We start from the raw sequence: 12,430 nt of genomic DNA, 5'->3' as shown, positions 1-12,430 counted from the left end.
GGTCATTTTATGGATCTTCATAACGCATCTGTGGCCGAAAAGATATTCTTAAGGGTTTTTGGAAATTTTTTGTAACCTGAAAAAGAATGAGGTATTGAGTATTTTGATATCTTTTCCCACATTCCCTCCCACCCCCCCCCCCCACAACTTAGCAATTTTCATAGGCTTGTTTGCTGGAGTAGCATTTTTCAAGATGCAAAGTAGAGTAGTTACTGTGAAAAACAAAGGGTCAGATAAATTTAGAAAACACCAGGTTAAACAAAATCAAATAGACGTTTTTACTGTAAGAATTTTCTGAGCTTTTAATATCCTAATGTGCATTAAGAATTGTCACAAGGAGAATATGATGTGCAGTTTCCCAAATTAATCCCTTTGAGACACTGTTGGGAAAGGCCCAGGTCTGAATTTAAGCCTTTACTGGAAGGGATTGTCACTATTTCAGGTCATCAAGGAGGGGGTTGGGGTATGCCCATCAGTCATGATGCAGAAGCAAATGTTTATACCAGACGTTGTTATCTGCCTAATATACATTATTCTCATGTGATCCTTAAAACAGTCATAAATTTTATTTTGAAATTATAGATATGGAAACTGTTAAGAAATTGCCCAAGGCTATTCAACTAGGAAATGACAAAGTCAAGATTGAGTCTACATCTGTCTGACTCGGAAGCCTGTCTTTTATTGCTTAAATCTATTTTATCTAAAGTTCATCTAATGTTTTTCTTTTCCAGATGTATATTTGTCCAGGGTTGGTCTAAGCTTATCAGTAAATAGCCAGCTCTAGAAGCAATAGAGCTATTGACTTTTTCCTGTAGGGAGTATGGTGAGGCCTAAACATAGGAGACAGAGCCATCCCCTCTCTCTTCTCATCTCAGCTAATGGCAGATAAGATCTCTTGAACTGGCTCTGTGCATTGTTGCTAAGCCTGTACAAGTTGTTGCTCATGTGTACTGATCATAGCTTTAAAAGAATGAATGGAAATTATTGCTTTTAATTAAAATGTACTCCTGTTTTGAATATTAATGCTCACTGTTGAATATGGCAGTCTTTATGGTAAGGGAATATACATGTCTTAGGTCATTAGTTTAGATGTGATCAAGATTGATCATAAAGTGATACCTATGTTCAGCTAATGGGGTTAATCAATCTTACTTTCTTCAAAGAATATAAAATGAGGTAATAGAAAGTTAGAGAAGGAAGTCAGTATTTCTTATTTAGAAGAGTTTCATGATATAGCCCTCTATTATTTCCTTTTGTGTTTACAGATAATATGTATAGTTAAAAGATGAGTACAATTGAGGGACTGTGCCTAAGAAAACCTAACTGAGATCACTGCAGCCTAAAGGGGTGTCAGAAATGGATGTATTTGGGGTGCCTGGGTGGCTCAGTCGTTAAGCGTCTGTCTTCGGCTCAGGGCGTGATCCCGGAGTCCTGGGATCGAGCCCCACATCGGGCTCTTCTGCTGGGAGCCTGCTTCTTCCTCTCCCACTCCCCCTGCTTGTGTTCCCTCTCTTGCTGGCTGTCTCTATCTCTGTCAAATAAATAAATAAAATCTTAAAAAAAAATAAAAAGAAATGGATGCATTTGATGATTTGGTATAAGCAAGGCATTAGGCTAAAGACTTTACATATAGTATTGAGTTTAATGCTCACAAATCAATGAGTGAGGGATTTATTCCCATTTTGCTTAAGAGGGATCTGAGATTTAGGGAGAATAAATAACTGACGTTTGACTATACAGCTTGATCAGAGTAGAGCCAGGATTTGAACTTGGGTGTGTCTGACTCCAAAGCCTGTACTTGTCCTTCTGCTATCTACTGCCTCTAATGTTATAAAGTAAATGAAATTGAAAAACATTGATTCGTAGGAGCTTTATAAGAAATACTTGTTGAGATTTAGTTACAATGACCAATCAATAAATGCAATTAGGGCCAATTCCATGGATAGGAAAAGTACATGATATTGTGTAAAGGGAGCTGAAAGACTTATAATCTATATTCTAAATCTATAACCTATAATATATAATATTACATCAGTCTTAAAACCTGTAAGTCTGTAAGCCCTATGTACCTGTAAGCTCAGTCTCCCAAACTCACAGTAACTGAAACATACATCTTTTGAGCATTCTATTCAGCTATGACAAAAACTTCAAAAATTTTCAACCGAAGTTTTTTTGTTGTTTTGTTTTTAATTAAAAATGCACAGTGTAAAACTTCATTTGACGGAAGTGGTCTGGAGAAATTCTAGGGTAATGAGGTGCACTGAGTGAACCCCATTTTCCCTGGAAGGTAACTCTAACGATGCAGTCTATTTAAAAGTTGCCCTGAATTACTGACTTTTTGGTATTAGGCAATTATATTATGAGTCATGTTAACTATCCAGTAATCTTTCAAACTAAGAAGGAATGTAACCAAGCAGAGATTGGAGGGTGGGTGTGTACTATGAGGAATTTTCAGTCTAGGATAAGCAAGGCCCAGCTTGAGTCTGCTGCCTAGTTGATTATTCTCAAGAAATTTTGCTTTGAGTGAGTCTGTAAACAGATCTTTTCCTTATCCTTAAAAATCAGTTGAAGAGGGCTCTGGGAATTTGAGGAGGATGGGATAGATGTTTTTAGATGTAGTATCTTTAATTCTTTGAGGGAAAGAGTGTTTAAATTATAAAGTTGCTATTTTCTGCCTATGTTATGTTGCCTTTTAATTAAAGACCAATGATAGAACTGGCCTGGAGTCAAAACTAGTAATAATTGTATTTTCTGTGTTTTAGTTTTCAAAGAAAAGGATGTGCTTTATTTTGTAGCTCAAACCTGAATTCATTTAGGTTTTCAAATATTTTATTTATTAAAATACATTTAAAAATTTTTTTATTTTTTTTTTAAGTAGCCTCCATGCCCAACGTGGAGCCTGAATTCACAATCTTTACGTCAAGAGTTACGCTCTACTCACTGAGCCAGCCAGGTGCCCCTCAATTATTTTTTTGAATTGAAATTATCCAAACTGCCTATCATGAAATTTAAAATGCAAACTAATATATTTTTTAGCCTGTACCTGCTAACTTGGATTAAAGTATTTTATCTTTTTTTTTTAAAAAAAGGTAAATAAATGATACTTTTAGCCTTTTCTCTATGATGTGGGGTACCCTATTACATTAGCTGTTTTAGGGGTGGCACAGTTGTTAAGCATCTGCCTTCAGCTCAGGGCGTGATCCCGGCGTTCTGGGATCGAGCCCCATATCAGGCTCCTCCGCTGGGAGCCTGCTTCTTCCTCTCCCACTCCCCCTGCCTGTGTTCCCTCTCTCGCTGGCTGTCTCTCTCTGTTTAATAAATAAAATCTTTAAAAAAAAAACAAAAAAACTTTAGCTCTTTTAATTTTTGTGACTTCCATACTATCTTAGGCTATATACATAATTATGTTTCTCTTTTGAAAGAACCTATGGGTTAATAAACCTTTATATTTGAATGTTTGATTAGCACACTATATCTCTAATCTTGGCCTAGCTATTTATTGGCTATCATTGATTTATGATTTCTATTAAAGAACAGAAAGAACTCTATGTCTTTTAATTTTCTTGCACAGTAGACAGGTTATGGAAGGAGAATGTTGATCAAAAAATATCAGTAAAATTCGATGTTTAGGGCTGCTGGACTTCAACAAGGTAGCTGTCATTTTGGTGTCTTTCCTATCAATCTGACTAATGATTGTGTTTGCACTTATGAATTCCTTAGAACACCTGTTTTTCTGGAACAAGAAAATGTTTGACTTTCAGTGACAGATGCAAATTATCTACATCATTTTAAATTGAATTGAGGTAAAATAGGAAAAAAAAATAGTGCCTAGGAAGTGACTAAATATGTATTTACAGTGAAGTGCCCTTCTTTGGCCAAACCAAGTTCACTTATTTGACATATTCTTTATTCTTTGGTCAGGCCAAGGATGGTTTGATTTACAGAGGCAGCTTTACTGGTGTTTTTCATCATGACCACTGACTTTCTCTTGCATAGTTACTTGCTTTATTTCAGGTTGTTACATTGATACAATATCAAGTTATCAGTGCTTAAAGTAGAAATCCGCCAATTCTTACTTCTTCTTTGCATCTGTTTTTTCTCTAGGTCTTTGCAAATGTTTCTTTTTTTTTTTTTTTTTAAAGATTTTATTTATTCGACAGAGAGACAGCCAGCGAGAGAGGGAACACAAGCAGGGGGAGTGGGAGAGGAAGAAGCAGGCTCATAGCAGAAGAGCCTGATGTGGGGCTCGATCCCGTAATGCCAGGATCACGCCCTGAGCCGAAGGCAGACGCTTAACCGCTGTGCCACCCAGGCGCCCCTTTGCAAATGTTTCTGACTTGAATTGCATTTCTCTTTTCCTCCTCTTCTCCTCTTCCAGTTGCTTCTAGGGCCTTCTGCAGACTTCACAACAAAGTCCATAGCTTTTTACTCAGTATTTGGATCTAATACCTTCATTCAGGTTCCTGCAAAATTGGAGAAAAGGAAGGATGGAGAGTAGACTTTTTAGTCTTTAAGGCTTTTCATTTATTTTTATTTATTTTTTCTTCTGAATTTCATCTACACCTTATAGATGGTACCTCCTGGAGCCAGGAATAGGAAGCCTAGCACCGTACAAGCCTGATAATGGTCATTGCTCTGTTCTCAGGCTGTCCTTCTCTCCCAGTTGCAAAATACCTACTTTTCATCTTCATTCGGTTTAAGTGTTTTGACAGTAATAGGCGTTTCTTGGAGAATAGGAAAACAGTAAAGTTATTGTCTACTACTGTCACTCTGGAGGTATCAAAGTGTAAGACAAAGGACTAAATGAGAACTGGTCTTCAGTTCAACTGGGTTGAACTTTGGTTCTCTTACTAGCTTTGTGACCTTGATTAAGTCAGTCAGCCTTTCTGAATCTCATTTGCTCATTTAAGGTTGTCCCTCTTTGAATGACATGATATATGAAAAGTGATTTTCGACCTGTAAAGTGCTAGGCAGGTATAATTTTTTTTGTAACCAGCTATGTTTACACCTTGGAATCTTTAATATAGTAAAGATAAATAAAGAGAATTCAAAATTTTGATGCAACAAAATGCAGATGGATCTGCTGTTTCAAGAATTTGACAAATGGAGGTAGAATGGAAATGTTAAACATTTTGAACTGATGTGCTTTTTGATAAATTGTGTTTTAAACTTTTCTGGGTATGAAATATACACATTTAAAAGTATATATAAAAAAGTGTGTATAATGGCTGTGCACATTTTAAATAATGACAGTAATCACCAATGTATGTATCACTTAGTTTAAGAAATAAAACATTTTAAATAATAACAGCAATAATAATTACCCATGTATGTATCCCCAGCTTAAGCAGTAGAACATGATGTATCCTTTCTCTAAATTCCCCCAGAGTCCTGACTTTAAATATGTTATATATGCTAATGACTCCTAAATTTAAATATGTGGTCTGGACTTCTCTCCTGAACTCCAAATCTGTATATCCAGCTGCATATCTGACATCTCCACTTGCATGTCTAATAGGATCTCAGACTGGATATCTCTAAAACTGAACTCTTGATTTCTATTCCCACCCATCCGTTCCTCTGTAGTCCTGTATCTCTCAATTAATAGCAGCTCTGTCTTTCCAGTTTCCTAGGCTAAAAACTTGGAGTTTTAAGTCTCTTTTTTTCCCTTCACACCTCATATAGAAGTTATCAGTAGAGCCTGTTCGGAGTTCATTAAGAATACTTCTCAACTGCTAACCCAGCCTGCAGGCTGTTGGTATCTCTTTCTAGGTGGTTGTTTTAGCTTCCTAACTGGTATCTCTGCTTCTGTTGCTTCCTGTCCTATAGTCTATTTTCAGCACAGAAGCTTGAGGGATCCTGGTAAAAGTAAGTCAGGTAATGTCCCTTCTCTGTTCCAGACCCTTCAATGACTTCCCTTCCTCCTGGCTCAGAGCAAATGCTCAGCACTGCTGACCTCCAGTTAACACTTCCGTCTCATCCCAATTACTCTCCTCTTTGCTCCTCCTCTTCCAGCCACACTGACCTCTTGCTGATCCTTAAACATGCCACTGAGTTTGTTGGCCTTCAGAGTTCCTAGCTCGATGCCAGAGGCCTCGGATCCAATCTCCTTCCCTTCTTGAGGCCCAGGGTTTCCTAATTTCTTCCTTATCTTTGTGGCCATGAATACCCTGGCTCTAGGCCAGTAGACATAAAGTGATGCCCTCAAGCAAATGTCCATTTTAGACTTCTAGTCACTCTTCTCCTTTTGAACACATCCTCCTCTCCATCTTTTTTTCCCCCCAAAGTCTTGCTTTTCTCTGTTGCCAATTCAGCATTCATTAAAATGGTTATGTTTTATTTAGCATATTATAGATGGTTTCTCTGTCAGCCATTCTGCCAGAATTGAAAGTCCGATGAATTGGTTATGAGCCAGTGAAGTTAGATCATTGGTTTCTTGGAATAATTTTGTCTTGTTCTTCAACTAAAGGATGGAAGACTCCGGACAGGGGACCACATCTTGAGGATTGGTGGCACAGATGTGCAGGGAATGATGAGCGAGCAGGTTGCGCAAGTGCTCAGGAACTGTGGAAACTCAGTCCGGATGCTTGTTGCAAGAGACCCAGTTGGTGCAATTTCTGTAACCCCTCCTACCCCTGCAGCCTTACCTGTTGCCCTGCCTGCTGTAGCTCACAGGAGCCCTAGTGCTGTGAGTATGCAAACCTTTCTTTCCCCTTAAGCACTGGTGTATGAGACCCTGCAAGATTAGAAGTGCCTTCAACTCAAAGTGCCACATGGGTGGGAGTAGTGCCTCAGTGCTCACCAGTGACGCAGAGGAGAACCCAGTTTAGAGACATTAGACAAGTTTGATTTTCTTTTTTTGCTGTTTCTCAGCGTTAAGTCATCCAAGCTCCCTGACCTTCAGCTACTCATCTGTAAATTGGAAAATAATATTTGCCATTTCTTTTTTTTTTTTTAAATAAAGGCTTTCTAAAAATTTTATTTATTTTAAAGTAGGCTCTACACCCACTGTGGGGCTTGAACTCATGACCCCAAGATCAAGAGTCACATGCTCTACCGACCGAGCCAGCTAGGCACCCCAATACTTGTCATTTCTACTTCATTAGGGTGGTGAGGAGACATCCACGTGTTGGAGGGGAAACAGAATACTGGTGAATGTATGAGTTAGGTAGGAACAGGATGAACAAAGGGAATAGATAATATTTATTATAATCATTATAATAATGTAACAATAATCATTACTGTTATCAAACACCTAGAATTGTTGAGGTCATCTGAAATCCTCACAGGAATTCTGCAAGATAGGCCTATCCTTTCATTAAGATAAGATCATATTAGATGAAGGAACTCAAGTCTGAAGTACTCTTTTAAAAGTTGTATAGTGAGGGGCCAGGCATCCACTCTTGATCTCAGTCCGCTCATGTCTTAAGCTAAAAAAAAAAAAAAAAAGGCCATATAGTTAGTCAGTTGCGAAGCTGGGATTTGAATTTCTGGTCCATTCCAAGATCTCTCCAGCCATCTCAGAGGCTCTGAATCAAGGGGTAATAAAGCGAAAGGAAAGAAATGGTTTTTAAAAGGAGGGGCAGGGGAAGAAGAAAGAAGTGACTTTGGTGGGAAGAAGTGGAAGACCATTATTCATGTGCATTCGAGGGGCTATTCTAGAAAGTTGTTTGCCTCTCCCTATTTGGAACCTTGTGAGTGGAAGTTTTCTGTCTGAGATGTTATAACATCATTTTTGTTTTCCTCTCCAAACTGGTTACAGCCACTTTTTCCCCTCCATTACTTTTGCTCTCCACAGCCTTCAGTTCAGCAGTGGGGACCAATGTAGCTGTGTGATAAGTAAGAATTTGATTCAATCAACTGTTTCCTTTCTAATGTTAGTGTTTTGAATTGAATCGTGTTTTTAGATACTTTATTCTTTTAAAGACGTATTTTAAATTAGAGGCAAGTAATGAAAGTATGCTTCAGTTTGATCTTTTTTGCTCCCAGTAATTATTATTCACAGTCATTCTTCCCATTTGTTTCTAAATTTTTCTTTACATTTTTTTTTTAATTTTCAGATAAAAATTTATCCTGAGGTTTTTTTTCTAAGTGGCTGTATTTGCTATTGTTGTGTAACTAATTACCATAAGGGGCGCCTGGGTGGCTCAGTTGGTTGAGCATCTGACTCTTGATTTTGGCGCAGGTCATGATCTCAGGGTCATGGATCAAGCCCCGTGTCTCATGCGTACTCTGTCTCAAAAAAAAAAAAAAAATTATCACAAACTTATTGGCTTAAAACAGCACACTTTGTTAGTTCACAGTTGTGTAGGTCAGAAGCCTGAGTGGGCTTGGCTGGGCTCTCTGCTTAGATTCCTATATGGCCAAAATGAAGGGCTGGCTGGACTCTTACCTGGATGCTCTGGGGACACTCCATGTCTAAGCTCATGTAAGTTGTTGGCAGAATACGGTTCCTTGCAGCTGTAGGACTAAAGTCTCCTTTCTTTGCTGTCAGCTAGGGACCTCTCTGTGCTTCTCCAGGTCCCCTAACATCTCACAGGACCTCCTCATCTTCATCCCACAAGTCCAGCCTTTACGCTTCAATTTCACTTCCTTTTCTGCTGCCAGCCAGAAAACTCTGCTTTTGAAAAGCCCCTGATTGGATTAGATGGACCTGGATAATCTTCCTTTTGCCACACAATGGAACATAAACACAGGAATAGTACCAGGAATCAAAAGTCCTTAAGATTCTGCCACAGGTTCTGAAAAGAAATACTTGACAAACCATGCACAAACTGACTACACACGGTTATGGAACTAAATACTATGTATAATTAAAAGTGTTTTTTCCTTTTAGGACAGTTCTCTTTTTGAAACTTATGATGTTGAACTCATTAAAAAAGATGGACAGAGTCTTGGGATTAGAATTGTTGGCTATGTTGGAACTGCTCATACAGGTAAATGAATCATTTCTATTTTATATTTGGAAATAATTGTAAAGGATGTTGAGGTTTCTAGATAGTAAAATTAAATATCTACAAATTTTAATTTCAATACTAAACAGTAAAACCATGTATCTATTGTTGCAGCCAGTTACTTTTCAGTGATTTGGGAATTAGTTTTATCTCAGTTTTATAGCTGACTTGATTGTCATTAACAAAAGGATTTAATTGTCCAACTCTCTAACATTTGAATTGTATCTTCTCTTTTTCTAAGATAGATATATTTAAAATATTGTGACTTACATATTATGACATTTTAGATGTGATAACGTAAAAGGATTACTGTATATATTATGAATGTCAAAAAGTATTACTATAATTACTAAATAAATTAATTCTTTAATTAGAATTATTTTCCTGTCATATAAAGGGATTCTATTATAAGAATACATACATGGCTCAAGTATCTCTGAATAACACTCTCAATTCCTATATGCAAAGTTTTGGTAACTTTTATTGTAAGACTTACTCTATTATTATAAGACAATCCTTAGAGTAAGGAAAAATAAACCTTTAGATAAATATTTGCTAGTAACATGAATTCAGAGTTATTAAATGTTCTAGTTTTTTAAAAATAGCAAGATTAGAAAGTTAATTTTTTTAAAAAAATTATTATTTTGCATACTTAGAGCAGGTGGAAAGATTAAGAGTGCTAATGTATTCAAAGTCCTGAATGAAATTCATGTCAGACCACCTTGTGCTATTTTAGCCTAATGAAATAGCTGTTTTTAAACCTTTAGATTTTTCTAAGTGCCACCTTTATTAGGTTCAGAATTTAAATGAATTCCAAAAGAGCTAAGTATGGATTGTATAATAATGTTGGGGGGAAAAAAACTATATTGAATAGCTCTTAATATGCTGTCAGGTTAGAGAAATCATGGCTTAGTTGCTAAACTTGTGGCTTATGAACCTTTATTATATTAAGTTTTTGGAGCCTTCTTGTAAACCTCACAATACAATATACACACCAAGTAAAACGAAAGTGAATAACCGATAAAAAATTGAGAAAATCTGATGTTTATGTTACTGAATAAAGAAAAGAATCATTTTACTTCTTTACTCTCAAAAGAAGTTTTGGGGACTTTGGGGGGGGGGCAGTGGTGAATCCCAAAACTAGAACATTTAAGAATTCAGTATGCTATTTGATATGTAGTCTTTCAGAGTAACTTTTGCTTTATTCTATTCATTGGACTTTTGAGGGGGGTTACTTTGCTTAGTTCTGAAAGGGATAGAAAAACGAATATAAGAAAAACCTAGTCAGAGAAAGAAATATATAAGTAACTTAATTGTTTAAGGATAAATGAAATATGTGTCTTAGAGCCATAAGCAAACTATCATCATATGGCAGATGAAAGATTAAATTTGACGGAATAAAGAATTCACAAAGAGGCATTTGTGCTAGGCATGAAAAAGGATTTTGGTAGAAGGGATGACATAGGAAGAAAAAATGAATAAGAAAAGGAGTAACATCATGACAATACTTAATGCTTTGGTGAAATATCAAGAGTCTTGTGTGTGTGAACTTTTGTCTTAGAGGGATGGCAGTTGGAAGATAAGTAAAAAAAAAAGTGTGGGCAGATTATGGAGGTCCTTGAATTATGGAGGTCTGTGAAATTTACATTTTATTATGTAGGCGATAGGAATTCGTTGATGTTTATTTTTCTTCTATGGACAATTATTTTAAGTTCATTTGAAATGAATGAAAATATAAAATCATCCTAAGTTATGGTTTTTCATTTTCCAGCTTCTCTTCTAGTCTTTGCTCATTGGCATGTATACTTTTTATATAGGTGTAATTTTTATTTAGCCATTTGTTTGTATTTAAATATTTTATAATGTGGAGGTGATTTAATGTTGCTGAATTTTTTTTCTTTTCTTTTCTTTTTTTTTTTTGGAACACTGTGTACTTTTCTGTGTCTGGGAAGCTAACATGAGCAGTGAACTAAATGTAGGTAGGAAGACCAGGTAGGAGACTCCTGTCTTAGTGCTGGTGAAGTGATAAGTCTCCGAGGCAGCAGGAAGAAGGGGGACAGCCCAAGAGAAGAAGATGAGACTGCCTGGGCTCTCCTGAATTCCAGCTTATAGTAGAGTGCATTTCATCAAGCTTCCATTACTGATGATTTTTCCAGAAATAGTCATCAGTCACATCATTTCAAATTCGGGTCACTTGTGATGGTGACAGTTTGTAATAATCCATCAATTTCTCTGCTTGTGTTCAAAATAGTATTTATCAAGCCTCAAGTCAGCCCCTGTAGCTAATTAACCTCTTGATATGAATTTTGCAATCAAGGTCTAATTAGAGCTTTCTTCCTTTTTCCATATGTTTTTGTGCACCTCAGGGGAGGCTTCAGGGATTTTTGTGAAAAGTATAATACCTGGCAGTGCTGCTTACCACAACGGCCAAATTCAAGTGAATGACAAAATAGTTGCTGTAAGTTACTGCCCTTTGTTTTAGATTTGAATCAAGTTGGGGGGAAAAAGTTATCTTGCTTATAGTGTATATGAGAGGAGAATGGCTTCATATAATCTCATAATGTTTTAAAAAATTAAGTTCAGTGAAATCTCATTGATTTGGCTCTTAGGATCCTAGATTTGTTTTTTTTTTTTGTTTTTGTGTATGAAGAAAGGAGTCACTAACCATATTGGTAGAAAAAAATTATATCTATACACACACATACATCTGAAAGATGTTCTAGCATTCTCCTAAAAAAGACTTTCAAGCACCTCTGTGTTCTTTAAACTCACTCATTTTATATACATTTTAGTAGGCTATTAACCAGCTCTTTTTATCTCTTCATGAAAGTAATTTTTCTACTAACAGTAAGTAATTTGAGTACATACAAATTTGAAATATTTTATATATTAGAGAATATAGTAATTACCTTTTGTCCATTCCGGCTGGTCTTTCTCCATTTAGTAGAAATTGTTTAAATTTTAAAGTTTATTTGAATGATATTTTTGAAGCATAAGCACACATATCTACATAGATACACACATTTAATTTAGTGATTTACATAGAAGCAAATGTTTGTTGGCGTCATTTGCATTTTTGTCCTTCAGGTCCATCTAAGGAAGCATCTTTCATGACCCTTGGCTTAGGAGATGTCTTGTGATTTGCAGGGGATAGAGGCCTAATTTTATTCTCCCTGCCAGAATTGAAAATAGCAGCTAACTTGAAACCTCTGTGTAATGTGTCTCTTAATATTTTAGGTTGATGGTGTGAATATTCAGGGTTTTGCCAACCAGGATGTTGTTGAAGTCTTACGAAATGCAGGGCAAGTGGTACGTCTAACCCTCGTTCGGAGGAAGACGTCTTCATCTGCTTCTCCACTTGAATGGCCTTCAGACAGAGGTAGTTAATGCCACGATCCCTCTCCCCACCCCATAGGCTGGGCTTGGAAGAACAGTTTACTTATGGAAGTTGCTCTGTGAGTCTGGGAAGGAAAAAT

At 36.6% G+C, this 12,430-nt stretch overlaps 1 protein-coding gene across 4 annotated transcripts in view; it reads left to right on the top strand.

Annotated features, from left to right (window-relative positions):
• Window positions 1-12,430, top strand: part of PATJ (PATJ crumbs cell polarity complex component) — a 336,460-nt gene that overhangs the window by 27,676 nt on the left and 296,354 nt on the right. For all 4 annotated transcript variants that reach the window (XM_048220189.2, XM_026497951.4, XM_026497952.4 and 1 more), the window contains exons 8-11: window positions 6,470-6,688; window positions 8,837-8,936; window positions 11,321-11,412; window positions 12,192-12,333. In XM_048220189.2, coding sequence (XP_048076146.1) covers window positions 6,470-6,688; window positions 8,837-8,936; window positions 11,321-11,412; window positions 12,192-12,333 — 553 coding nt within the window. The remainder of the gene's footprint in view (window positions 1-6,469; window positions 6,689-8,836; window positions 8,937-11,320; window positions 11,413-12,191; window positions 12,334-12,430) is intronic.

The sequence above is a fragment of the Ursus arctos genome, unplaced genomic scaffold (assembly GCF_023065955.2).
Source record: "Ursus arctos isolate Adak ecotype North America unplaced genomic scaffold, UrsArc2.0 scaffold_12, whole genome shotgun sequence".
NCBI lineage: Eukaryota > Metazoa > Chordata > Mammalia > Carnivora > Ursidae > Ursus > Ursus arctos.
The sequence above is the reverse complement of the archived record's forward strand: the minus strand, read 5'-3'. Positions and strand labels throughout refer to the sequence as shown.